Source organism: Bacillus rossius, chromosome 5, assembly GCF_032445375.1.
Source record: "Bacillus rossius redtenbacheri isolate Brsri chromosome 5, Brsri_v3, whole genome shotgun sequence".
NCBI classification, from domain to species: Eukaryota; Metazoa; Arthropoda; class Insecta; order Phasmatodea; family Bacillidae; genus Bacillus; species Bacillus rossius.
Window position 1 is genome coordinate 60,540,651 of NC_086333.1, and position 26,713 is coordinate 60,567,363.

The 26,713-nt window shown below is 40.6% G+C and overlaps 1 protein-coding gene across 2 annotated transcripts in view; it reads right to left on the minus strand.

Moving 5' to 3' along the window:
- LOC134531879 (ATP-binding cassette sub-family C member 4-like) overlaps positions 1-26,713 on the minus strand; it is a 108,214-nt gene that overhangs the window by 3,200 nt on the left and 78,301 nt on the right. For both annotated transcript variants that reach the window (XM_063367889.1, XM_063367888.1), the window contains 7 exons: positions 23,433-23,539; positions 22,671-22,794; positions 14,430-14,600; positions 13,293-13,420; positions 12,820-13,065; positions 6,249-6,409; positions 1,549-1,678 (listed from right to left, as the gene is read on the minus strand). In XM_063367889.1, the coding sequence (XP_063223959.1) occupies positions 1,549-1,678; positions 6,249-6,409; positions 12,820-13,065; positions 13,293-13,420; positions 14,430-14,600; positions 22,671-22,794; positions 23,433-23,539 (1,067 nt within the window). The remainder of the gene's footprint in view (positions 1-1,548; positions 1,679-6,248; positions 6,410-12,819; positions 13,066-13,292; positions 13,421-14,429; positions 14,601-22,670; positions 22,795-23,432; positions 23,540-26,713) is intronic.

Here is a 26,713-nt window from a genome sequence, read left to right on the forward strand (position 1 = left end):
AAATTTTACATTCTGTGTTTTCCAACTTTTCACTGCCTTACCGTAAAAGCAATAATAATGTCAAATACACAAAAGCTATAACAATTCCGATTGCACGATTCAAAAGAAAAAATCGATATCTATTTTTCAATCTTCAGAGACAATCATAAAACATTTCCATTACAGTTAAAACATTAAAAACTTTCAAACATATTATACACATACTTAAAAAAATTAAAACTCATTGAATTTCACAAAACCTTCTTTATCTAACGGACTTTATATTGGTATAACCAAAGAGGAAATTGATTTTGTAGTAGCGTTATAAAATGACTAGCTGCCCGACCCGGCTTCGCACGGCTATACTAATGGAAAAAAATTAAGCCACATCTCCCATTTACAGTAATGGTAAATAAAAAAAATTCAGTTAAAATTTATTACAATGCTGTATAATGTACCGCAGAGAAAATGAATAGCACAGATGGTTTCCCGACTCGTGCACGCAACGTACAACTGATGTACCCGTACTTCGCTACGGCAGTCTACAGGCAGATCACTCTTGCGCCGCTCATTATACATGCCCCTCTTTGTGGGTACGCCACTGCCGCGCGATGCCTGTTGCCATGGTGACGCAGAAGGCATGAACAATACAAAATCCTGTTCTCATGCAGACAAAGTACCCACTGTTGCCTGGTTTTAACCACCCATGGGATCTAATTTTCGGAAAATGTCATCCTGTGTAACATAAGGAACATTACTGTGAAGTTTCAAGTCTGTAAAATATATACATAATTGAAACAAAAGGCAATAAAAAACAAATTAAACACAGAGAGAGGAAAAAAAACAATAGGTTTGCGATTTAAAGTGATAAAAAGTATTTAAATACTAATTGAACTCTTATGAGGGTACTGATTGCTTCGTTGTTAATATCACACGGGTGTTTTTTACTTGTATGGGAAAATTAAGAATGTTAAGGCATCTAGTGCGTGGCAACAATGTTAATAGGCAATAGGAAATAAACTTCTAGCGCCTGCGGCATTGTCAACACACACTTCGTACGTGTACTGCATGTTGTATCTAACCCCCTCCAACGCATTTGATTCTAAATTGGACTTTTAGTAAGGATCCCTAATGTTATTGATAATATAATATAGCCTATAGCCTTCCTTGATAAATGTACTATCCAACACTGAAATAATTTTTCAAATCGGACCAGTGGTTCCTGAGATTAGCGCGTTCAAACAAACAAACAAACAAACTCTTCAGCTTTATAATATTATTAGTATAGCTGATCGAATGTAGAAATTCGGAAAAAAATTATAATTACTAAAACAAGTAATTTTAATAAAAAACATTCCGCCATCTTGTATTATGATCGCACATCCACCATCTTGAAAATCCGTATTTTTTATGCTAGGATATTGAAAAAATAATTTAAATTTATAATAAACTAATAATTTTAATAAAAAAACCGCCATATTGGATTATGAAGTATTTAATTTTACACCAGGAAAATTATATTCGGTAGACATTTTGATTTGATTTATTGGCGTTGACAGCGTGGCTCACCATCATCCTCCCAGCGTCCATGACCAACACCCTGTCGGAGTCCATGATGGTGTTGAGTCTGTGGGCGATGGTGAGCACCGTGCAATCCTTGAACTTGTTCCTGATGGTCGCCTGTATCAGCGCGTCCGTCCTGTTGGCAGTCATTTCTTCACTATATCACTTATATACCGTGTTTGGTCGAAGTTTTTTTTGACGTGAATACGTCTTTAATACGTGCTTCCATAGTGGGAGGCAATTAAAAAAAACGAATGATAACAAAATCGGGGGATACAGTTTGGTGTTGCAGCTACATATCTATCATCTCCATCCAAAATTTAATTACACCACTGGATAGCTAAAGGATCAAAGAACTCGTTACGTTAAGTGAGGACTGTGACGCATCGCGTGCGGTGGAAGTTTTAGAGCCACCATTTTGAGGTCATTTTGCTGCGTTTCGAGATTTCCATTCAGTATAACTTTTGACACAGAGACGCTACGACGTTCGTTTGAGTTTCAATCACCAGCTCTCGTCAAAATCTATCGATTGCATGTATAAAACATTAGTGTAAAATAGTTACAGTGAATATATATGGTGTTAAAATAAAAAATAACTTATTTTATATTTTGTATGGCAAATATTACCTGTTACGTACACGTATTCACGTAAAACACACGGCCGTGTCCATGACACACACCGCCACACCCCATTTTTTTTAAAGAAATTTTATCTACAGGCGCAATAATTGAATGGACGGCCTCCTAGGGTATTCGACCACGCACAAGTTTTTGTTACAGGGGCTCTTTGTTCGAATCCCGGGTAAGATATGGATGCAATTTGTGTTGTCCTAATCGTCTCCTTTTAGCTTACTCATACACCTAAGACGACAACTACAATAACACAACGGCTCGTGGTTACATACAAAAAAAAACATTATTTTTGGTCGATGGTTGAGGTCAGAACACTCGCCTCCCACCAAGGCGACCCAGGTTCGATTGCCGGCGGGGTCCAACCTGGATATCTCGCGCTTGTGGAAACGTGGCAGACGTTGCTGTGGCCTGTGGGTTTCGTCTGGGTGCTCCCGCTACCCACACAAATTAATTCCGTCGCTGCTACATGCCACATCACATACCACGCTTCAGACTGCGCAGAACAGGTAGGCTAGCAGGCATCAGTCGTATAGAGGCGGGAAACTTCATGTCGAATTTTAAACTTCAATCCACCTAGGGTATAATTCCACGTGCGTGCGTATTTATTTTTGGCAACAGCTAATTTTGGATGGTTTTCTGTGAATTTTACGTATTTAAATTGAAAACAAAAAAAAATGTTGAAAAAAAAAAACTATAGGTTTGTTTCCTACATTGTACAGTTGGACAATAACTTAAGTTTAGGGACCTGAATATTTTGTGAATTTATTCGGTGTCGGGCTAAAGTTAACAATCCTGTCTATACTCTGCACACATAAGCTTTCATATTGGCTGATTTCTTACTACAGAAACTCCCTTTCTTTTGAGTGTGTCTATGTGACCCGACTGCTCCACCGCTGGCTGGTAGTTGGCTGGCCCACAGTCTTAGAAGGAAGTGTCGAGAGAGTTGTGATCCAATCATTCAAGTAATTCAAAGGTATGCATGTTTGTAGTCTGCCTTTTGACCAAAAGAATCCACGAAATTCCCGTGTCTCTACTAATACTTATAATCTTTCAAATAATTGTAAAAATTCTGTTTTTTTCCCCTTCAGTTCATAAGTGAGTGACGTATTGCACCTCTTGGATTACAAAAAAAAATCTCTTCAGTACTCAGTTATTAAATACATATTCTAATATCTCAAACCATGCTGACATTTTTTAAATACGCCAGCCAAATAACATGGTGCACTATATATGCTGGGTTTGAATTTCACATAAGTCATTTAAGTCAATGGTTTTGGATTTATTTGATTATTAATCTAAACGCGAGGGAGCTTTTGCAACGAAAACGATTGCTAATGTGTAGGGATGGTGATTTTTAGTTTTTGCTAAATAGATGCTAAAATATGCTAAATTATATTTTTTCCGCTATAAAATGCTAAATCTAGACTATTCCGAGATAAATGTGAAATCAAGGTAAAAAACGTAGATTCGTCTTCACTCTACACAATTTATTTACCGATTGTATTTTGTTTCAGTTCAGTATCAAAAGAAACCATCATTTTATGGCGTATTCAGCACAAGTATCTTATTGTCACGTCATTCACAACTACATACTATTGTTTGTCAATATTGAATGTAGAATGGCCATCCGTGCCTCGCGATTGCAAACAAAGCAAAGAACAACTAGCTGGAAGATTGTCCGTCATCTTGCAGAGTACAAGTTTTTAGGCCACCATATTGCGACATCTCTGCTTCGTTGCGCTAACAATTGTAAGTCACATTTTCTGGCTGTGTTTCACGTGAAAGCCGCGTTCTTGTGTAGTCTGTGGAATGTTGCGTGTTTACAAATACGTGCATACTCGTGAATGTGTTGTATACTGTTATTTCTCGTGGTAAAATTGGGACGAAACGTCATTTCCATTCGCAATTGCATAAATGAATACAAAAGCGAACAGTTATAGATACGAATATTTTAATGCGCAATTTTAATTTATGTAATCGCCATCTGGAATGGAAAAAAAAAAAAGATTTACTTGAAAAGCACATTAAATCTGAGAGACATCAGACAAAAAAAAACCAAGAAGTCGGTTGAAGAAAAAAAGTCTGTAAATCGGCAAGCAACGGTTTCTTTTTTAAAAATACACTTTTCTTCAGTAATGTAAAATGAGAGAATTGGCTAAATTGTGTTTTTTAAATGCTACAAAATGCTAAATTTCAAATTCAAAATGCTAAATGTCATTATTTTAAATGCTATAAATCACCATCTCTACTAATGTGTTGATTGGGCACCATGAGAGAGAGTGAAAATAGAGCCTATCACACACAACTCTTTGTTTCTGGAGACTATTTACACATAATTTTAATAAAATTGTTTCTTACTTGAAAACAATTAATTTATTAAGAAAAATATACTATCAAAACTAAATATCGAAATAAAAAATTATCGGCACTAAAATATTGATACCATTTTATCGATATTTTGAACCTGAACTATCGATACTTTCGATATATCGATATATCGTTGCCACCCCTATTCGAATGGCTCTTGTTTGTTGATCACGGGTACAGATCCGCTGAAAACACGTTATTTTCTGACTCCAAGCTAGACTACACAAACGAGTGCGTAGTCAAGTTTTTGTCATGTGTTTCATTGGCTGCTGCCCCTTTGATATTCTCTTCAAGTCTCAAATGATTTTACATGTGTTTGTTGTTGGCTTCTAGACCTTCGATCAAAAAAGATACGTCAGCTTGTAGACACATTTGCAATCTACACTCTTGCCGAATAATAGCGAAAATTTTGCCTGCCTCTACTGACCGAACATCGTGTGGCCCGTAAAGAATGTTAAACGTGGTAACAGCCAATGAATACACGACGATTACTCAATTACGCACGCAATTGTGGAGTCCATTGTAGCACAAGAAAAAATTTATTGCAGGCTTCTACTCCGAGGTAAGAGCAGGATTATTAAGGTAAAACTGCATAAACATATGTGAGCAAGACTTTCAGTACTCGCCAGTGATGTGTAAACCTCTAACCTCGCTAACGAGCAAATTAATGTTTTCTCATATTGTTCACGTTGCAAATAAACTTATAATACGAAACTCGGACAATAAATTTAAAGTAAAATTATTTTAAATAATGCTTACCGATATTTTTCTATTAATCAATAAAATTTCGTTTTTCAAGTACATATCAAAATTTCTAGACGCGAATTTCACACTAACGTTTTGCGCCCACCGCTAGAATTCGCTGCCTGAATTGTAAACGTAGATTGCCACCATCACTCACAGATATAAGCACAAAACAAACGGAAATTTATAACTTTTGGAAACGGTACTGATAACAGCAAAAAAGACTTTGACAAATTCCTAAACCCCAGCTTTGACCAGATTTTTGACAAGACATTTTATTAAATAGTTAATACAAAAAAGTTTCCACACACACTAGAAGTTATTTTTATATCGCATTACTAAAATATTAGCCAGAAACCATTTAAAAAACATATTATAACACTAAGTATATTTTTGTATATTTTGTTTTTTAATCGACTGAAATAAGTCTTTAAATACTTCATACAAACAAACCTTAACCTCATAGAGCTGATAAAACATTATTATATACAATTCATATGTTATAATGTTATTAAAAAGAAAAACAAATTCGTGCAACGAGATTTGAACCACATCCTTTGAGGTTAACAAGCGTTACACTATACCGCTGCGCTACTGAGGCTGTTGGAAATTGAGAGGAGAATATCAATAATTATCATTGTAATGCCAGCTTTCTTAAGTATTTTAAAACTTGAGATTCCTTTTTACTATGACTAGTTTAGTTTAACAAATATATTCCGGGATAGTTTCACTATTGTAATGTTTCATTTGGGACACCAACACGTTTGGTATGTCCCCTAATGTTTACTAAAGTGACTATAAACGTGTATATTTTTATACACGTGGCTCCACTATCCTTGAGACATATTTCCGTTCATCGACTTCCGTTCGATTTTCACGAAATTACTCCCACCAAATGCCGTACACCGAGAGCGAAGATGTTTACACATCGAACGGAACGCTGCTTCCGTCGCAACACGTACTGAGGGTCCACGTTGGCGGTCGCCTCGTCCATCACGAGTATCCTGTTGTTCCTGAGGATGGCCCTGGCCAGGCACACCAGCTGCCTCTGGCCGACGCTGAAGTTGGACCCTCCTTCGTTCACGTGGAAGTCCAGCGAGCCCACCGACTCCTTCAGCTCCACCTGCGGAGGTCACGAAAAAGAACAAACCGTTATGCACGCAAACATTTCCACATGCACGTAATAAAGCAATGGCTAAAGCCTCATTATTTCCTCGGATTCATATCACTTTAGGCTAGGCCATACCTGCCTATATGTATATTGTCGCGGTTCAAAAATTTTACAGGGTTTTTGAAATCAAATTTGGGGACTTTACTGATGGGACTCTGGGCTGACTGCTCTGTTCACACGTCGGCGCAAGTGGCGTGACCAAGTAATTGGGGCACAGGGCCGGCGCGGCTTGCAGATTTCACATTATTTTGTAGTTTGTTTGTTCGGCCGTGCGCTGGCGCAGTCACTGGCCGCAGTTACTGGGGCGCGCTGTCGTAACAGGCCGCGCGGTGTGGCCTGCACGGCTGGGTAGAGGGGGTATCCTTCTTAGCTGTCCTGGTTAGTTGTTTGTAAATTTGGCTTCAATAACCAGCTTTTGTTATGGTAGGCACGGTGGTTGCGCAGGAATTTAAGCGCAAGTGAGTATAACCTCGGGGCTCACTCAGGCGGAGACTATGCCAGTCGTCTGAGGCAACTGGTCATTTAGGTAGTTTAGAATGTAGTCAGTTTAGGCTCACTCAGGCGGAGGCTATGCCTCTCGCCTGTGGAAACGATTCGCTTAATTCGTAATGTAGTTTGAGTTTAAGCTCACTCTGGCGGAGGCTATGCCTCTCGTCAGTGGTTACGAGTCGTTCAGTTCGGGATGTAATCGTCTTTAAGCTCACTATGGGGGAGGCTATGCCTCTCGCCTGTAGTAACTAGTTGATAGCAGGGTCATAGGTTAGTTTTAACGCGAGGAATCAAGAAATGTTCATAGTAATTGACAACGTGAGCAATGAAGTATTTTTCTTAAGTTTAATAATAAATGATGGTGTTGATGCTATTAAGTTAATGTATTAGGAAGAAGTAGGGAAGAGTTTAGTGAATCTCTCTTTTGTATGGTCGTTGAGTCGTTATTACTTTAATCATAACTGAGAGATCGTTATTGTTAATTTTATTTTTTGTTTATAATCTGTAAAGCCTGTTATTTAAGACTGATTTTGGTTATTTGAAGTTTAAAAATAAAATGTAAAGTCATTTTCATTTAGAATTAAGTTATTTTTAAAAATCTCCTTTAATTCGTCTCTCAACAGACATCCTGTACGGGATGACGGACATATTCGTTTCGATCCTTGGTACATTAAAGTATTTTATTAAGTTAAGAGGAATTGTGACTAATGCCTTTCGCAAATCATAAGTAGATGCCAAGCGAGTATGTCCTCTGAGTTATGGTTTTTCCCCAATGAAGTTAAAGAAAACGCATTATAGTTTTCGATGGATTTAATTTGACATTTGATTTGGCAGATTTAAATTTGATTTAATATTTATTACATTATTTTTTTTTTAAGATTTAAACCCCGCGACAATATAAACAAACCTTTTTAGGGTGCTCGTAAGTCCATAACAAGGTCAAGTTGCAAGTGTTGCAAGGTTTCAAGTGACATGGTAACCACTTATTCTCTTTGATTATGACTGATTCAGGGTTGTCAAAGGTGTGACGAGCTCGCTGTAGTCGAACAATCAGTGCCAGGCAGATTTATATGTGCTTCAAGTCTACTTTGCTACCCAAGCAATGCATGAAATAATCGTGGCTCCAAAATTGAGCGTGGCATCTGTACACAGCAGCATGAATGAATGTATGAATGAATCAGGGCGTAACATCTCGTCAAAATCTATATCGTTACAGAGACGATGAGGGGTGATGAAACGAGGAGGAAGTATGAATGTTATAAATAATATGTGGGGAAATGGGTGTACCTCGAGAAACCCACGGCTCATGGAAATTCCCTCCATGTTTCCCTCGCGGTTTCCCCGATTTAGACCAGCCGGGAAATCGAGCCAAGATCACCTTTGTGAGAGGTAAATGATCTGACCACTCAGCCACCCTGGCCTTACAGCAGTTTCTGAGAAGGAAATGTAGAAGGTACGAAGGAGTTCAACTAGGTGGCTGCAGAGGAAGTTCAGGAGTACAAAAAAATGGTTGAAGGAAAAATTAAAATGAGCCACTAGATGGCTAAAGAGAAAATTAAGGAGTAAAAAGAGGTGGTTTAAATAGAAGTTTAGGAGAGCAAATAGGAGGTTGAAGAGAAAATTGGGGAGAGCAACTATTTATTTTAAGGGAAAGTGGAGGAGAGCAGGTGGTTAAAGGGGCAGTTGAGGAGAGGAACTTGTTGGTTGAAGAGAAACTGGAGGAGGCTTTTTCTATTTGTTTTTTTTTTTCTACCAATGAGAAATATCACTGACAATTAAAATAACAACGCACAGTTATCTTTGACTTTCGTTGAATGTGACTGATAAGATTTTGATTGACTGCCGCAAAACAGTTAAATGCACAATATTGAAATTATTAAAGCAAGAAAATGTAGATTGCCAACAAAAAATTTGTTTAGGTTTGTCCATATTTTTAGGTAATACGTTAGTATAAAGATTGTAGATGGACCTTCCTGGAGGTTTGGATAGCTGTGGTCTGGGTCGTTACCACAACGCCGAAATACCATAACGCCGAATGTCAAAATTGACCACAACGCCGACCGCTAGAAAACTGCTGTGTACCACAACGCCGAAATAACAACTGAATAAATTTGTGTGTGTTTCTTAAATGTACCTTAACGCCGAAATACCACAATCAAACCTAACCTTACCTAATTAACCTAACCTAGCGTAATATAACCTAACCTAACTTAACCTAGCCTATCCTAGCCCAGCCTAACCTAACCTAGTCCAACCTAACCTAGTCTAACCTAACCTAACCTTTGTGGCAGTCCTGCAATGACATTTTTCGGCGTTAGTGTATTTCGGATCTGTGGTAATTCGGCGTTGTGGTACACAGCAGTTTTCTAGCTGTCGCCGTTGTGGTCAATTTGGCATTTCGGCGTTGTGGTATTTCGGCTTTGTGGTGCATCCCCCTGTGGCCTCACCTCCTCGAGCGCGCTCCACAGCAGGTGGTAGTCGAACTAGCGCAATGTGATTGTAGAAGGTGCAGTCCCAGTGTTTAAGTACCGTGTGATTGTAACTATTGTTGACAGGCCCTGATGGAGGTGCGAGGGTACCTCTTCCAGCGCGCTCCACAGCAGGTGGTCGTCGAACTAGCGCAATGTGATTGTAGAAGGTGCAGTCCCAGTGTTTAAGTACCGTGTGATTGTAACTATTGTTGACAGGCCCTGATGGAGGTGCGAGGGTACCTCTTCCAGCGCGCTCCACAGCAGGTGGTCGTCGAACTAGCGCAATGTGATTGTAGAAGGTACAGTCCCAGTGTTTAAGTACCGTGTGATTGTAACTATTGTTGGCAGGCCCTGATGGAGGTGCGAGGGTACCTCTTCCAGCGCGCTCCACAGCAGGTGGTCGTCGAACTAGCGCAATGTGATTGTAGAAGGTACAGTCCCAGTGTTTAAGTACCGTGTGATTGTAACTATTGTTGGCAGGCCCTGATGGAGGTGCGAGGATACCTCTTCCAGCGCGCTCCACAGCAGGTGGTCGTCGAACTAGCGCAATGTGATTGTAGAAGGTACAGTCCCAGTGTTTAAGTACCGTGTGATTGTAACTATTGTTGGCAGGCCCTGATGGAGGTGCGAGGGTACCTCTTCCAGCGCGCTCCACAGCAGGTGGTCGTCGAACTAGCGCAATGTGATTGTAGAAGGTACAGTCCCAGTGTTTAAGTACCGTGTGATTGTAACTATTGTTGGCAGGCCCTGATGGAGGTGCGAGGGTACCTCTTCCAGCGCGCTCCACAGCAGGTGGTCGTCGAACTAGCGCAATGTGATTGTAGAAGGTACAGTCCCAGTGTTTAAGTACCGTGTGATTGTAACTATTGTTGGCAGGCCCTGATGGAGGTGCGAGGATACCTCTTCCAGCGCGCTCCACAGCAGGTGGTCGTCGAACTAGCGCAATGTGATTGTAGAAGGTACAGTCCCAGTGTTTAAGTACCGTGTGATTGTAACTATTGTTGACAGGCCCTGATGGAGGTGCGAGGGTACCTCTTCCAGCGCGCTCCACAGCAGGTGGTCGTCGAACAAGCGCAATGTGATTGTAGAAGGTGCAGTCCCAGTGTTTAAGTACCGTGTGATTGTAACTATTGTTGACAGGCCCTGATGGAGGTGCGAGGGTACCTCTTCCAGCGCGCTCCACAGCAGGTGGTCGTCGAACTAGCGCAATGTGATTGTAGAAGGTGCAGTCCCAGTGTTTAAGTACCGTGTGATTGTAACTATTGTTGGCAGGCCCTGATGGAGGTGCGAGGGTACCTCTTCCAGCGCGCTCCACAGCAGGTGGTCGTCGAACTAGCGCAATGTGATTGTAGAAGGTGCAGTCCCAGTGTTTAAGTACCGTGTGATTGTAACTATTGTTGACAGGCCCTGATGGAGGTGCGAGGGTACCTCTTCCAGCACGCTCCACAGCAGGTGGTCGTCGAACTAGCGCAATGTGATTGTAGAAGGTGCAGTCCCAGTGTTTAAGTACCGTGTGATTGTAACTATTGTTGGCAGGCCCTGATGGAGGTGCGAGGGTACCTCTTCCAGCGCGCTCCACAGCAGGTGGTCGTCGAACTAGCGCAATGTGATTGTAGAAGGTGCAGTCCCAGTGTTTAAGTACCGTGTGATTGTAACTATTGTTGGCAGGCCCTGATGGAGGTGCGAGGGTACCTCTTCCAGCGCGCTCCACAGCAGGTGGTCGTCGAACTAGCGCAATGTGATTGTAGAAGGTGCAGTCCCAGTGTTTAAGTACCGTGTGATTGTAACTATTGTTGACAGGCCCTGATGGAGGTGCGAGGGTACCTCTTCCAGCACGCTCCACAGCAGGTGGTCGTCGAACTAGCGCAATGTGATTGTAGAAGGTGCAGTCCCAGTGTTTAAGTACCGTGTGATTGTAACTATTGTTGGCAGGCCCTGATGGAGGTGCGAGGGTACCTCTTCCAGCGCGCTCCACAGCAGGTGGTCGTCGAACTAGCGCAATGTGATTGTAGAAGGTGCAGTCCCAGTGTTTAAGTACCGTGTGATTGTAACTATTGTTGACAGGCCCTGATGGAGGTGCGAGGGTACCTCTTCCAGCACGCTCCACAGCAGGTGGTCGTCGAACTAGCGCAATGTGATTGTAGAAGGTGCAGTCCCAGTGTTTAAGTACCGTGTGATTGTAACTATTGTTTACAGGCCCTGATGGAGGTGCGAGGGTACCTCTTCCAGCACGCTCCACAGCAGGTGGTCGTCGAACTAGCACAATGTGATTGTAAAAGGTGCAGCCCCAGTGTTTAAGTACCGTGTGATTGTAACTATTGTTTACAGGCCCTGATGGAGGTGCGAGGGTACCTCTTCCAGAGCGCTCCACAGCAGGTGGTCGTCGAACTAGCACAATGTGATTGTAAAAGGTGCAGCCCCAGTGTTTAAGTACCGTGTGATTGTAACTATTGTTTACAAGCCCTGATGGAGGTGCGAGGGTACCTCTTCCAGCGCGCTCCACAGCAGGTGGTCGTCGAACTAGCGCAATGTGATTGTAGAAGGTGCAGTCCCAGTGTTTAAGTACCGTGATTGTAACTATTGTTGACAGGCCCTGATGGAGGTGCGAGGGTACCTCTTCCAGCGCGCTCCACAGCAGGTGGTCGTCGAACTAGCACAATGTGATTGTAAAAGGTGCAGCCCCAGTGTTTAAGTACCGTGATTGTAACTATTGTTTACAGGCCCTGATGGAGGTGCGAGGGTACCTCTTCCAGCGCGCTCCACAGCAGGTGGTCGTCGAACTAGCGCAATGTGATTGTAGATGGTGCAGTCCCAGTGTTTAAGTACCGTGATTGTAACTATTGTTGACAGGCCCTGATGGAGGTGCGAGGGTACCTCTTCCAGCGCGCTCCACAGCAGGTGGTCGTTGAACTAGCGCAATGTGATTGTAGAAGGTGCAGTCCCAGTGTTTAAGTACCGTGTGATTGTAACTATTGTTTACAGGCCCTGATGGAGGTGCGAGGGTACCTCTTCCAGCGCGCTCCACAGCAGGTGGTCGTCGAACTAGCGCAATGTGATTGTAGAAGGTGCAGTCCCAGTGTTTAAGTACCGTGTGATTGTAACTATTGTTTACAGGCCCTGATGGAGGTGCGAGGGTACCTCTTCCAGCGCGCTCCACAGCAGGTGGTCGTCGAACTAGCACAATGTGATTGTAAAAGGTGCAGCCCCAGTGTTTAAGTACCGTGTGATTGTAACTATTGTTTACAGGCCCTGATGGAGGTGCGAGGGTACCTCTTCCAGCGCGCTCCACAGCAGGTGGTCGTCGAACTAGCACAATGTGATTGTAGAAGTTGCAGTCCCAGTGTTTAAGTACCGTGTGATTGTAACTATTGTTGACAGGCCCTGATGGAGGTGCGAGGGTACCTCTTCCAGCGCGCTCCACAGCAGGTGGTCGTCGAACTCGCCGAAGGGGTCGAGGTTCTCGCGCACGGAGGCCGAGAACAGCACCGGCTCCTGAGGGATGATGGAGATGCGCTGCCTGAGGTCGTGCAGGCCAACTGCCTGCGTGTCCACGCCGTCTATGAGCACGGAGCCGTGCAGGTCGGCGAGGCGGTACAGCGCCGAGATCAGCGACGTCTTGCCGGCGCCCGTGCGACCCACGATGCCCACCTGCAAGAACAATAAGGTCCTCGCTAGTAAATGCGCCAATGTTAAAGCAAGCATTTGTAGGGAAAACACATGTCTTTGAATTTCAGTCTGACACGAAACGAACTTAACAAAACTTGTGGGTATCCAATAGTCGTAGTATGGAAGTTAATTTTTATTTACAAACTGCTGGAACACGCTTAGAGGAGTCTTGGACAATACAATATATATTTGTTTCTCCTTGGACTCACCTTATGCGACGGCAGGATGATGAAGTCCAGGTCCTTCAGGACCGGTGGGTCGTCCTCGCTGTATTTCAGAGACAGGTTCAGGAATCTGACGCAGCCTTCTTTAGGCCACTCCGCGGGAGGTTTCTTGTCTGAAATGTACACAAATAGATTGTTTTACTTTCGTCTAGAATCTTGAGATATAGTGCTATGTAAATTCTCAAACAAAAAAAAATATTAGCTATAGTGACCGACAAAAAATTACCTTTTATGTTTTAATAGATGTTTCATTCAAAGTACAATTTTTTAAACATTGAAATTTAATCTAATATTCAATCAACTTAATTTTTTTGGTATGCTTATTAATGTGCGCAGTTAATACTGGAATGCCGGTCAGAGAACGGTTTACAAAATAACTTTAACTATTGGAGGTACTGGACAAAACAAAGCATAAATACCCGTGTAAGAATCCGAACCCAATATTATTGTGGATACTATTTAGTAGCGATACTGTTGTTTCCATGTAAATGTACAAATTGACTGGTATCTGCAATTTTGTATGAATATTTGTGTTCCACTTACAAAAAAAATCAATCTGATTGTTTACTTGAAAACGTGGACTTGCACTACACCGCCAATGCAAGACGTGTAAAGGCGGAATTACAACAGCCCGTCGCCTATGTCCGTCATCTGTCCATTCGTCACTTTTTCATCCGTCAAAGCCACCGATTTTCAACACGATTTCGTCCGTCCGTCAAATATATTTTCCCCCGGTAAGTGCTACCAACAATCAGTGTTTTTTCTCTCTCAGAAAATTAATTCGAATTTGTTTACTACTTACGTCGTGTTTTTGTACGTACCCTACAGGAAAAATTCAGAGTCGTGATTGAATTGTTTGGAAATGAGTTTTAAGAACCGCAATGTTATTATATATTAAAAAAACATCTGAACGACCAAATAACGAAAACCACAGGCCCGTATTCAAGTGTCAATCGACTGTCGCAGCTAAAACCATAGATGTGAGCCATCTGTCCGTCAAAAGTATGATTTTTCCAAAAAGGTTTGATGGGAAGGCGGATGAAATGTTCCGAGCTCTCCGATCGGCCGCAGGTCACGTGACCGACGCGACGGACGGACGGACGGACGGACGGACGGACGTACCTGGCGGGGACTCGAGGGCCGGCTCCGTGTCGAGGCGGGTGTACTCCAGCACCCGCTCCACGGACGTCACCTGGCTGACGACCTCGGTGGACATCCTCACGCCGTACTGCACCATGCCCGTCAAAATGAGCGCCTGCGACAGGGCGAGCCCCACGCCGGCGCCGAACGTCTCTGCGGGCAACAAACCAGCGGCGCGCCGTCGTCAGCTGCCCCGGCGGACACAACTGTTCACACGGTCCTGTTCGCTTGTTACAGATATTTTCGGGCCAACTTTCTTGTGTGAGAAAAAATAAATAAGAGTTTAAAAAAAAACTAAAAAACACGCTTTTATAGAAAATCCAGCTAAAAATTAGAAAATAAATTTTAATAACTTTAATTTAAAAAGTGTAAAATAAAAAACTGTATTTTATTTAAAAAAACGTGGGGTGCATGGTGTCAATAGTTATAATTATTTTACTGACAGATATGAGTAGAAGGATTATCATTTTGATAAAAAGCACCCCACGCTTTTTTTTAAATAAAATAATATTTTTTTATTTTACAATATTTTTAAATTAAAGTTATTAAAATTTATTTTCTATTTTTTAGTTGGATTTTCTATAAAAACGTGTTTTTTTATTTTTTTTAAACTTATTTATTTTTTACTTTTTAGTTTTGTTTATTTATAAAAGCGTGTTTTTTATTTTTTTTAAACTGTTATCTGTTCTAATATACTATTAATTCCGTGATATATATATAAGTAACTGTAATTATTTTACAAATTATTAATGTGTACAGCTGTATTGATAGTCAAATCTCGATTTTAGAAGCCATTCAAAAGTTTTAACGTTATCAATATATACAGTGAGACTTAATGGTATAAGGTTATTGACGAACAAGTGATAGCGACTAGTCTTACATACTGTACGAAATTAATGCTGTGAAGCAGGAAAGGTTGGGAGTTACGGATTAATTATTACGTGAAGCGTTCCACATTTACGTAACAGGAACCGATCTGGTACAATTGACTCTTTCTTCAGATTGGTCCAGCTTGTACATATTGTTCACTAAAGAGCCTGTAGCCACCAGCTCCCAGTTAGTATCATAAATGCAACAACCCTTATCAGAGAACAACACAGTGTGGCCATGCTTGACAATTCTACTCACAGACAGCAGATTAGTTGAAACATCAGGTACATACAAAACTTCCTCTGCCTTAACAGTATCTACCTTTCCAGCTACAGATACCTTCAAGTGTACATCTCCTTTGCTTCTAGCTGGCAGTCTATTGTTATCCGCCATCATGATTTGATCATTTGTATCTTCACGAGTGCCTGATAGCCAGCTGAGTTTTCTTGTAATATGTGCAGTTGCCCCCGAATCAATGTACCATTCCTCAGTATCAGCATTTCCTGTAGTGAGGACAACATTCAGAAAAGCACTGTGACCGGCGCCTTTATTTTCTGTGTCCTTGTGCTCTGAATATCTTGCACGTTCAAATCGTTGGGGGCAATGACGTGCTATGTGGCCATACCCATTGCAGTCAAAACACTTGGGACCCTTGTTGAAATCCCTCCTCGCCTTGGAGCTGTAGAAGGCAGACTCTTGTTCAGGAACTCCTGGTTTTCTTGCAGTTACTTGGACTTCTTGCAATAGTTTGGTCTTAATAGAATCTCCAGTAATAGGCGCTCCTGAACTTTCTAGTCCCATTATCATTGGCCTATAATCATCTGGCAACCCGGCTAACAATAATGTTCCAATCCACTCTTCACTAACCTCAAAATTAATGCCTCTGAGTTTGTGTGCAGTAGTTATAATACTATTGACATACTCTTCTACAGAAGTACAGCTTTCTAACCTAGTCGTAATTAGAGACCTTAACAATCCTACTCTTCTTGTTAACCCTGAATCCTGAAAAGCATTCTTCAACTTGTCCCATGCCTCCTTTGCTGTACAAGTGTCTTGAACATGTACATAATTTACAGAGCTGATTGACAAAATAATCTTTGCCCGAGCGCGTATAATCTTCTTGTCATCCTTTTCTTCACCTGTGACACACTGCCACAATTCTTCATGTTCCAGATAAGTTCTCATTGCAAACTGCCAAGTATTATAGTTTTCCCGTCCGACCAACTTTTCGATCGTCGGCAATGAGCTATGAGCTTGTCCTGCTGCCATATCTAATACCATGTTTTCTTACGTCTATATCATAATTTCATAATATATATCATAATTTCACGTTTCTGGGCCCATAACCTGTTGTGAAAGCAAGGTATAATGATATAGAACCAAATTAGTTAACTCAAGTTTACTTACTCTTTAATGGTACACAATTCATACGAACAAAAAACATATTATCACCATGGCAAAAAACAACCGACAAAGAAAGTCATGGATATCAACATCATGCAAACAATGTAAACAATGTATGTATAATATATGAAGTTTGTTCTCAGTCACAACACTCCCACTAGAACATACTTTGTGAATGTATTAGGTCATTTGAACCGATGGGGTATGAAACAGTTGCGGGATGGATCCGCGTCGGGGCTGAATTTTTCGAACGTGGACAGTGCTACATGTACTACTTGTGTAAAAGGCAAACAGCAAAGACTCCCATTCAAGCATCAAGGAACAAGGGCACTTGACACATTGCAGTTAGTGCATTCTGACATTTGTGGTCCAATGGAAGAGTTGTCGATTGGAGGTTCCCGCTATTTCTTCACTCTCATAGATGATTACTCTAGAAAGGTATTCGTATATTTTTTAAAATCTAAAAGTGAAGTCACAGATAGATTCAAGGATTTTCGATCCATGATTGAGAGACAAACAAATAAGCAAGTCAAAATATTGCGTACAGACAATGGGGGTGAATATGTCAACAGTGGACTATCGATGATCTTGAAGGAACTTGGAATCCAACATCAGACCACTTGCCCCTACACACCTGAGCAGAACGGTCTAGCAGAGCGACTGAACCGCACTCTTGTGGAGAAGGCACGTTGTTTGCTCATCGAGGCAGGGCTGGATTACTCTTTTTGGGCTGAAGCAGTGAACACAGCGGCTTACTTGCACAATCGTTCCCCTTCCAGAGTGTTAGCTGGAAAAACACCAGAGGAGGTCTGGAGTGGGCGCAAGCCAGACTTGCGACATCTGCGAGTTTTTGGGTGCAAAGCCTTTGCACACGTTCCTAAGCAAAGATGTAGACGATTTAGTGAAAAGGGTGAAGAATGCATCTTTGTAGGCTACTGTGAGAACTCCAAAGGATATCGACTTCTCAAACAGGGAACTACAAGAGTTATCAAGAGTCGTGATGTAGTGTTCATTGAGAATGAAGGAGTTCACAGAGTTCACAGTGAGGCTGAAAAGGATGTGTTTAAACCTATTCCAACTGCATCTCTCCAGTTAAAGGAAGACATTCCCATCATGGTACCAGATGATGTTGAAGACAATTCATGCCATGAAACAGATAGTTTGAATGAATTTAAGGGTTTTGAGGCTCAAGAAGGCTTCAGTCAAGTGGGAGACTGTGCAATTGAAGACTATGTATGTAGCGAGGAACGAATTAGTGATGATACACAAGATCAGCGGCTCCGACGTTCTGGTAGAGCCCAGAAACCAAAACAAATGGACTTCATCATGTACAAGGTTAATGTTGACTCTGCTGATCCTCAGACTCTGGAGGAAGCTCTAGCATGCTCTGCGAGAAAACATTGGATTCATGCCATGAAGGAAGAAATTGACTCATTAAGACAGAATAACGCATGGGAAATTGTAAACCTACCAGCTGACAGAAAACCCATCGACTGCAAATGGGTATTCAAAACCAAAAGGAACACAGAAGGAGGAATAGAACGTTATAAGGCCAGGCTGGTTGCAAAGGGTTGTGCTCAAAAAAGAGGAATTGATTATGAAGAGACATTTGTGCCTGTAGTTCGTCACTCGTCAATAAGGATAATTTTAGCATTGGCTGCAAAGTATGACCTAGACATTGATCACATGGATGCTGTGACAGCCTTCCTACATGGAGATCTTTCGGAAGATATATATATGACTCAGCCAAAAGGTTTTGAAGAAGGTGAAGAGAAGGTTTGCAAACTTTCAAAGGCAATATATGGTCTTAAACAAGGTAGTCGAGCATGGAATCAGAAGCTAAATAGAGCTTTGGAAGAGATTGGGCTCTCTCGTTCAATGATAGATCAGTGTATATATTTTAAGGTAGAAAGTGGGAGCATCGTCATTGTAGCTGTCTATGTTGATGATTTACTCATTGCCTACAACAACAGCCAAACCAAAAATGCCATTTAAAATGGATTGATGGAGAGATTCAAGATGAAAGATTTGGGAGAGGTCAAATGCATTCTGGGAATAAGAGTTACACGGGACCGTACTGCAGGGAAGATCTGGATTGATCAAGAAGGTTATATCAAGGAGGTGCTGTCCAAGTTTAACTTGGAAGAATGCAATCCAGCAGTCTGCCCTAGTGACATCAACCAAAGGCTGTCGAAGAATATGGGATTGCAATCACAAGAACCTGAAGAGTTCAGCAACGTACCTTACCAAGAGGCTATTGGAAGTTTGATGTATGTTTATCAGGGAACCAGGCCCGATATTGGATTTGCATTAAATGCAGTTAGTAGATTCAGTAGTAACCCCTGTAAGGCTCACTGGGTGGCTGTAAAAAGAATCATGCGTTATTTGAAGGGTACAGCAGATGTCAAGCTTGAATTCAGTAGTAGTGAATCCAGTGACATTACAGGACATTGTGATGCAGACTGGGCAAATGATATCGATGATCGACGTTCCACTACTGGCTACGTTTTCACTATGCAAGGAGGTGCCATTACCTGGAGTAGCAAGAAGCAGAGAACTGTAGCGCTGTCAACAGCAGAAGCCGAGTACATGGCACTCTCCGCAGCATGTCAAGAGGTACTTTGGCTTAGAGGATTGATAGGCGAGTTAGACAATATTTGTTCACATGGAGCAATAAACATTTTGTGTGATAGTAAAAGTGCAATTGATTTGGCGACATCACCTGGTTATAGAGCAAGAACCAAGCACATTGACACAAAACATCATTTCATACGTCAGCTTGTAGAAGACAAGGTGATCAACGTGATTCATCAAGGTTCTGTTGGCATGATTGCTGATGTGCTGACCAAAGGCCTGCCAGTCACCAAACACCGTTTCTGTGTTCAAGGAATGGGACTCAAATCAATGACCTAATACATTCACAAAGTATGTTCTAGTGGGAGTGTTGTGACTGAGAACAATCTTCATATATTATACATACATTGTTTACATTGTTTGCATGATGTTGATATCCATGACTTTCTTTGTCGGTTGTTTTTTGCCATGGTGATAATATGTTTTTTGTTCGTATGAATTGTGTACCATTAAAGAGTAAGTAAACTTGAGTTAACTAATTTGGTTCTATATCATTATACCTTGCTTTCACAACAACTTAATGGTATAAGGTTATTGACGAACAAGTGATAGCGACTAGTCTTACATACTGTACGAAATTAATGCTGTGAAGCAGGAAAGGTTGGGAGTTACGGATTAATTATTACGTGAAGCGTTCCACATTTACGTAACAGGAATTTTGGGAAGGATAAGGATTGAGAAAGGATGAGGAAAGGATCTGCTCAATGAGAGTGTATACAATATGTGAGAAAAATTCGGATAGACAGGACTGGGATTCGAACCCAGAGCCTTCCGATGACATGTCGGCTGCTCTACCATCGGGCGCTCGATGTACGATAAATATCATACAAAGCGCCCCACGCTTTTTTCACAATAATACTAGTATTTTGCATTCATTTTTGTTTTAAGCTTATTTTAAAAATTATTTCCTCAATTTCTTCCAGGTAAAAATCCTTAAACTGTAAGTTTTGCTCTCTATCCAAATATGTTTTTGATATATCATCTGTCAAACTTATCCATATTTTCCGTGTTTGATGTCTTTTATTTAATGAGTTACTGACCTTGGCATAGTTTGGAGTATTTGTAACTGCTTGGTGTAGATTTGCAGGTTGGTGTTCGAGTGGAATTTCAAAAATCTGTCCATCAGTTGTAGCTATTGAGGTTATGCATATGGTGTTTGATTTCCCATCTGCTGTTGGTTTCACAGCAAAATCAAACTTCAATTTTTCCATGTTTCGTGAAAAAAATTGCATAAAATGTTGTTTTATAATAATGTTTCACTCTTGGTTCATTGGTAAAATGAAACAAAGACGTAATTGTGTTTCTCTATTTAACGAAAGAAACAACATTTAAAGCCCTTATTTCAGGTTTTTTTCTTCATATTTTTACAAATATAGATAATATTCTCTTCAAGAAAGTATTGTTCACAAAAATCATAACCCACTCTTACTTTTCATTTAATTAAATGTCACAATATTCATTAGGCTTTGTTTATATCGCGCCAAAGACAAACTGAAAGAAAAGATTTCGCACATGAGCGAAATTGTTTTCTTTACAAATACGTCTTTGCTTCATTTTACCAATTATATAAATTGACAAAAATCTTATTTTGCAAATTTATTAATGGAATAATCTTATCAAATTAGTGTATTGTCATCGGTCCTCGATAAATCTACAAAGTTTGAATTAAATCTGGCCGTTTAAAGTGGGTCAAAATCGCACCCAAAGGAGTCGATTACAAACATACAAACAAGCATACAAACAAACAAACAGGTGAAGCTAATATAAAGCGTGTAAAAACAGATTTTAATCACTAATAACGAGACTAATAATGGGTATGGGCATGTATTTTTCGCGAAAACATCTGATCGCCTTATAGACTGCAAAAAGGTGTACCCGCACCAGCGGTTTCTTCCTTGTGATTGGCGGCCGTCTACGAGAGAAGTCGTTGCCATATTTGACCGGGCCACTCAGGACGCGTTTGCTGGCGCAATGAATTACTGTGATTGGTTATGAAACGATCGTCATGAATAGGAAAGAAACTACCCAATCACGAAACACAGTTGATGCTACAGTGTTTTAACTTTCAACTGGTCCCGGAATCTTTTCGCGAAATATGCATGCCCCTAATAATGGGTCATGGGTGTAGATCCCTCCCACCCCCTCCCACCAAACTCCTCGGAACTGCCCCTCACCGAGGTTGCCTGCCTGCACTTACAAAAGCGTGACTCTGAACCGGGTTTGATGTCGAAACTATGTCTTATGCCTTCCTGTAAATTAAAAAGTTTTTTTTTGTATATTTCATGCATGTTGGGCCAAAATATGGGCAGTGTACAACACACAAGCACCGTATCCAGAGATGACGTGTCGGTTAACCCCACGTGCCCCTAACCCCCGCGAAATTCCCGTGGTATTACCCCCTCTCCCCCCTAGCAAATTCTACAGATTCGCGCCCCTGTTCCTAATGCGTCAACAATGGTTGAGCCCACGACGTATAGATCATGTCTGTGCGTGTTTGTCGCACCGTATTTTTCCTGTGTCTTCATCGTACCAGTGTAGGCACAAGCACGTGATTGCATTAAAGAGATTGAGTATTAAATTACACATAATTAATACGAAACACTTGTTAAGATTTTATGCCGACTTTTCAACGGAAAATCTACTGCGCGGACCCGAACTGCGCTTTATTTTATTATTCTTACAGTAAAAGTATTCTAAATATTGCTATTGTATTTTAAATTTACATATATGACTTTCATACCATGTTAAAACACGACAAACTGAAAACCGAATTTTATTCGTGTCTAAATAAATAAATAATAAAACAAATTAAATTAATACATTAACAATAAAAAAAGTCAAATTTTTAGAACGAGCAAAATTGAACTTTTGAGAAAGTATAGTGAAAATATTCTGAAGTAATATAAACAACAAAAAGAATGTACCTATATGTAGGGACCGGATTCATTTCGTGATGTGCTAAAATTCTAATAATTATAGTTTTTTTGCTGTTAATCGCTGTTAATCTGCAGGACTCTGGGACTATTAGAGACACTCAGCCAAAGGAGTAACGAATCACAAGTTTCTCATGTCATATGACTCACGAATCAGCAGCCAATGAACAGATGTTTTCCCGACTATGCAGAGGATCGTGGAGTCTATTCTGGAGGTCATTGAACCTGCGAATTTTTCCCATCCTTATGCATACAAATGTTTAGTTTCAACTGACGAATCTTCCCCTAATTGCGTCGTAGCATTTATTTGAAGAATACAGGTCCGTCATGAATACGTATGTAGGGACTTCGTGCCGAGGACTAGTGTGGAGGTCATACATACCTTCAGGAGACAGGAGGAACGTGAAGGTGATGACGCCGATGAATATGTTGCTGAAGTTGTCCAGCCATATTCCGAACGCAATGTTCGACGACAGGAACATGTACCAGGCAGAAGTGTGTCTGTCCTGCAACAGGGTCATACACAACTTGGAGCCCACTCGCGCGGCGGCACGCAAAAGGGCTTAACCCCCTGTCCACATTGCCACATTTTCGTCTCCAACTAGTTCCACGACAAACTGGTTTCAACGCATTCTAGCGGACGTTTCGCAACCATCGATACAATTCTTACGGCAAAAATACTAGCGATATCAGCACCATCGTACAAAAATAGAACCGCCTTTCAAATTTTCTCAAGTACATTTTAAGTTATGATTATTTATTTTTGTGACCATTTAAGTGTACAAAATGTATTCCAGGATAGCTTCTCTGTCGTAAAGTTTCATTTGGTCCACCAACATGCTTGATACGTCCCGAGATGATCACAAAAATGACAATATCCGAGTTGATGGCTTCAGAAGCGCGTCTGTCACCTGGACGAAATCATCAAAAAAATCTGAGCTCTGCGCATGCGCGGAAGTTTGGGCAACTGGTAGGTCACGGATAGGACACCAAAATCCGTTAACTAATAACACGGGATTGGCCGCGTCCTATCGTGCACTTGGAAGACGGTTGGGGTACAGGCGTAGCAAATTTTAACACCAAATCCCTTTTTTTTTTGTGTTTTGGAATACCGGTCTTAGTTTACAACACACTACCGGCTCACCTGGTAGTCGTCGAACTCCTTGCAGACCATGTCCTGGGCCTTGCAGGACCGAATGGTGGACAGCCCGTTGATGGAGGCCGACAGGTGCGAGAACACAGGGCTTCGGGCTGCAAGAACACAAACAACTCTGCATCACGAGATTCCTACAAGTCACGAACAAAACAAATCATTCTTGCGTTCCAGCACGCCGGGAAAAAACTTCCAAACTATATTTGAACTATGTTCGGAGTAATGATGGACCTATAAAATATGCGAATCTTCACTATAGCAACGAGACTTAAATTGTCTCGGCAAGACTCAACATGTCTACATGTAATCAAGCATTTTAAGAGTGGTCATTGTTAGGGCCATTGGTTTTTTTTTCGAGAAAAGATGTCCAGGATCAACTGTACGTTGAAACTTTGTAGCATATAATGTGTTTATTTCAGTTGCATGTCTGCTGTCAGCACACCAATCATAGCCATCCAGTGTGGAAGAAAAACGCGCCCTGAACGGCCAGGTAAAATAGGGCAATGGCTTCTCCTTGCAGATGGATGTCAATTACAAGGGAAAAATCGCTAGGGCGTGCATACCTACCTCATTGCTAGAGACATGCAAAATTCGTGGTTTCGATGGTCTTCAGGATAGACTGCACATACCCCTGTACACTCGGGAAAATAATGCAAGTTCATTGGCTGCCGACTTGTAAGTCGTCTCAGCTGGTTTGTCTGTGATTCGATCCTTCTTTGGTTGAGGGTTTATAACTGGTTGAGATTCATCCAGATGAACAGTAAGCCAATAGCAAAATTATCTAAGAAGTATGTGTGTTTGAATTCTAGCCTATCACCGAATGAATCCGCGAATTTTGCAGTTCTCTACTCATTGCATTTTAATGAGCGATCAGATAAATGTGTTTCGAAAAATACTTTGACGGGTTAAACTTGATTTAGCAGCCACTTCTCCTTGTTTATAACTGGTCCAAGGGAGTCAAGAGAACTTTAATCCAATCACCAACATGAAGCAGATGTATATGTGTTGCAAGACTAGTTTTCTACCGTTTAATCCCTAAATAATCGTGGCTACAACCATCTAAACTTTTATATTTTAAGGAGTTGATGCTCGATGATAAATAATCGAAGAAAATTATTTGAGAACGATGAATTCAACACAAACGCTTCTATCTGACGAAACCGATATTATTGTAGGCACTTTACAAAAATTATCAAAAAAATTGTGTACTTGCCAACAGATACCATACCATATGTTAAGAAATTCATGAAACATTTGTCACATAAAAAAGTTTGATTGTATCCTTTGTATTTAAAAATTATTATTATTTTTTCAGAAATAGTTTTTCTTAGTGTTTGCTCAAATTTATTTTCTCCCTTTGAATTTTAAGATATATTTATACACACACACACACGCACGCACACACACACACATTCGGATCGGAGGAGCTCTTTTCGTAATCGAATACGAAATTTAGATTTGAGGAAAATTTGATTCTTAACTTTATGGTAACAGACTAGTATCCACACACTAATACATTAACTAATGATATTATTTTATTCAATGGCACCTCTTTCATTTTAATTTCTGTCTGCACCACATTTTTTTGTAGGATAATCATCTTGTAAAGGATTTGTTATTCGTTATAATTTAGTCAGGACGTGTTAAAACAATCCATGATCCAATGATAGTGACATTCATTCAAGTAATTGTATACTTTTCAACATGCAATCAACCTTGAGATAAGTGCTCATCGCTAGCCAAGGAGAGCATTTTGAGGGAGATTAGTTCATATTTGATAGAAACGTTTTGCTTGGTTCGTAGTAAAATTATTCACCGTATTTTTTGATCACACCTAGTTTAATCTGTACTGAAAAAAATATTTCTGTACTTCTACAAAAGATTCGTTTGAAAAACAGTTACGAAGAAATAGTTTGTAATACTATCAGAAATATGTGGTAATTTTGTACAACAAATAAATAGCTGTGTTTATTTTTGCAAAATGAGATACCCTTTTCGAGACAATACTATTTCTTACGATGGTTGATGCATAATTTTACATTTCAATTGAAATTTCCATGAAGCATAATTGTTTTAAACCACGGAAAAGATAATCGATTAATCAATAGTTGGTCTCTATTTGGTTTTATCATGTTTATTAAAGTGCGCAGTTAATACTGAATTATTTTCCGGGAACGGTGTATATAAATAACTTTAATTATTGGAGATACTGGGACAACACAATACATGCTCGGTGAACACTAATTTGTTGTGATGCAGTTGTTTTCATGTAGTATGTAAATGTATGTCCTAGATCTGGCTTCTGGCTGTGGAGCCGAGAGCCGGCTCCGCCATCTTGGATTGTGACGTCACGGCGGCCATCTTGGATGGTTGTGACCTTGACCTTTGACCTTGACCTTGACCCCGACGGCCATTTTGGACCCGCCATCTTGGATCCGCCATTTTGGATGACGTCATTTTGTTTTCTCGAAAATTCCGGCATTGTGTTTTCCGCCATTTTGAATTATGACGTCACCGTTGCAATTTTGGTTACGGTCGCCATCTTTAACTTTTTTATTTATTATCCGATTTTAATGAAATTTTTTTTAAAAAATATAAAAAAAATTAAATAATAAAATTTTAATAAAATAATTATAAAAAACAAACATTAACGACACGGAGTTCGGAGTCCTCGGTTCGAACCCGACGAGTGCAAAAAAATAAAAATGGCGACCGATCCTTGCCCCGTGGTGGATGCTGGCAGACTGACTCCCACCACTTTTTTTCAAAGCATATATATCGTCACTTAGTATGACGTCATGTCCGCCATCTTGTCTTCGATGCTGGAAGCCATCATCACTGTATCGTCGGCTAGAGTGCGCTGACGCCATGTTAGTTTAATTCTTACCCGCTAGAGTGCAGTAATCATTTATTATTACTAAGGTGCCCCGCCATCTTGAAATTTGGCCGCCATCTTGGGAATCCGTAATTATTTAGCTAGAAATTCGGGAAAAGTTCCAAAATTCATTAAATAAATCACTCATTAACTTACATATTGATTCGATGGATTCCCGTCTTTGGTTCGATACCCGATCGATGCAATAATGTTTAATTTTATGTAAAAAAAATAATTTCCATAAACCATGTTCAAAATTCATTAAATAAATTGACAATAAATATACTGATTGAATAGATCGAACAAGGTCCTTGGTTCGATCCCTGACCGATACCAAAAAAACAACTTTAATTTTAAAAAAGTATCACTAAAGTGTAAGGTTTGAGAAAATAAAAAC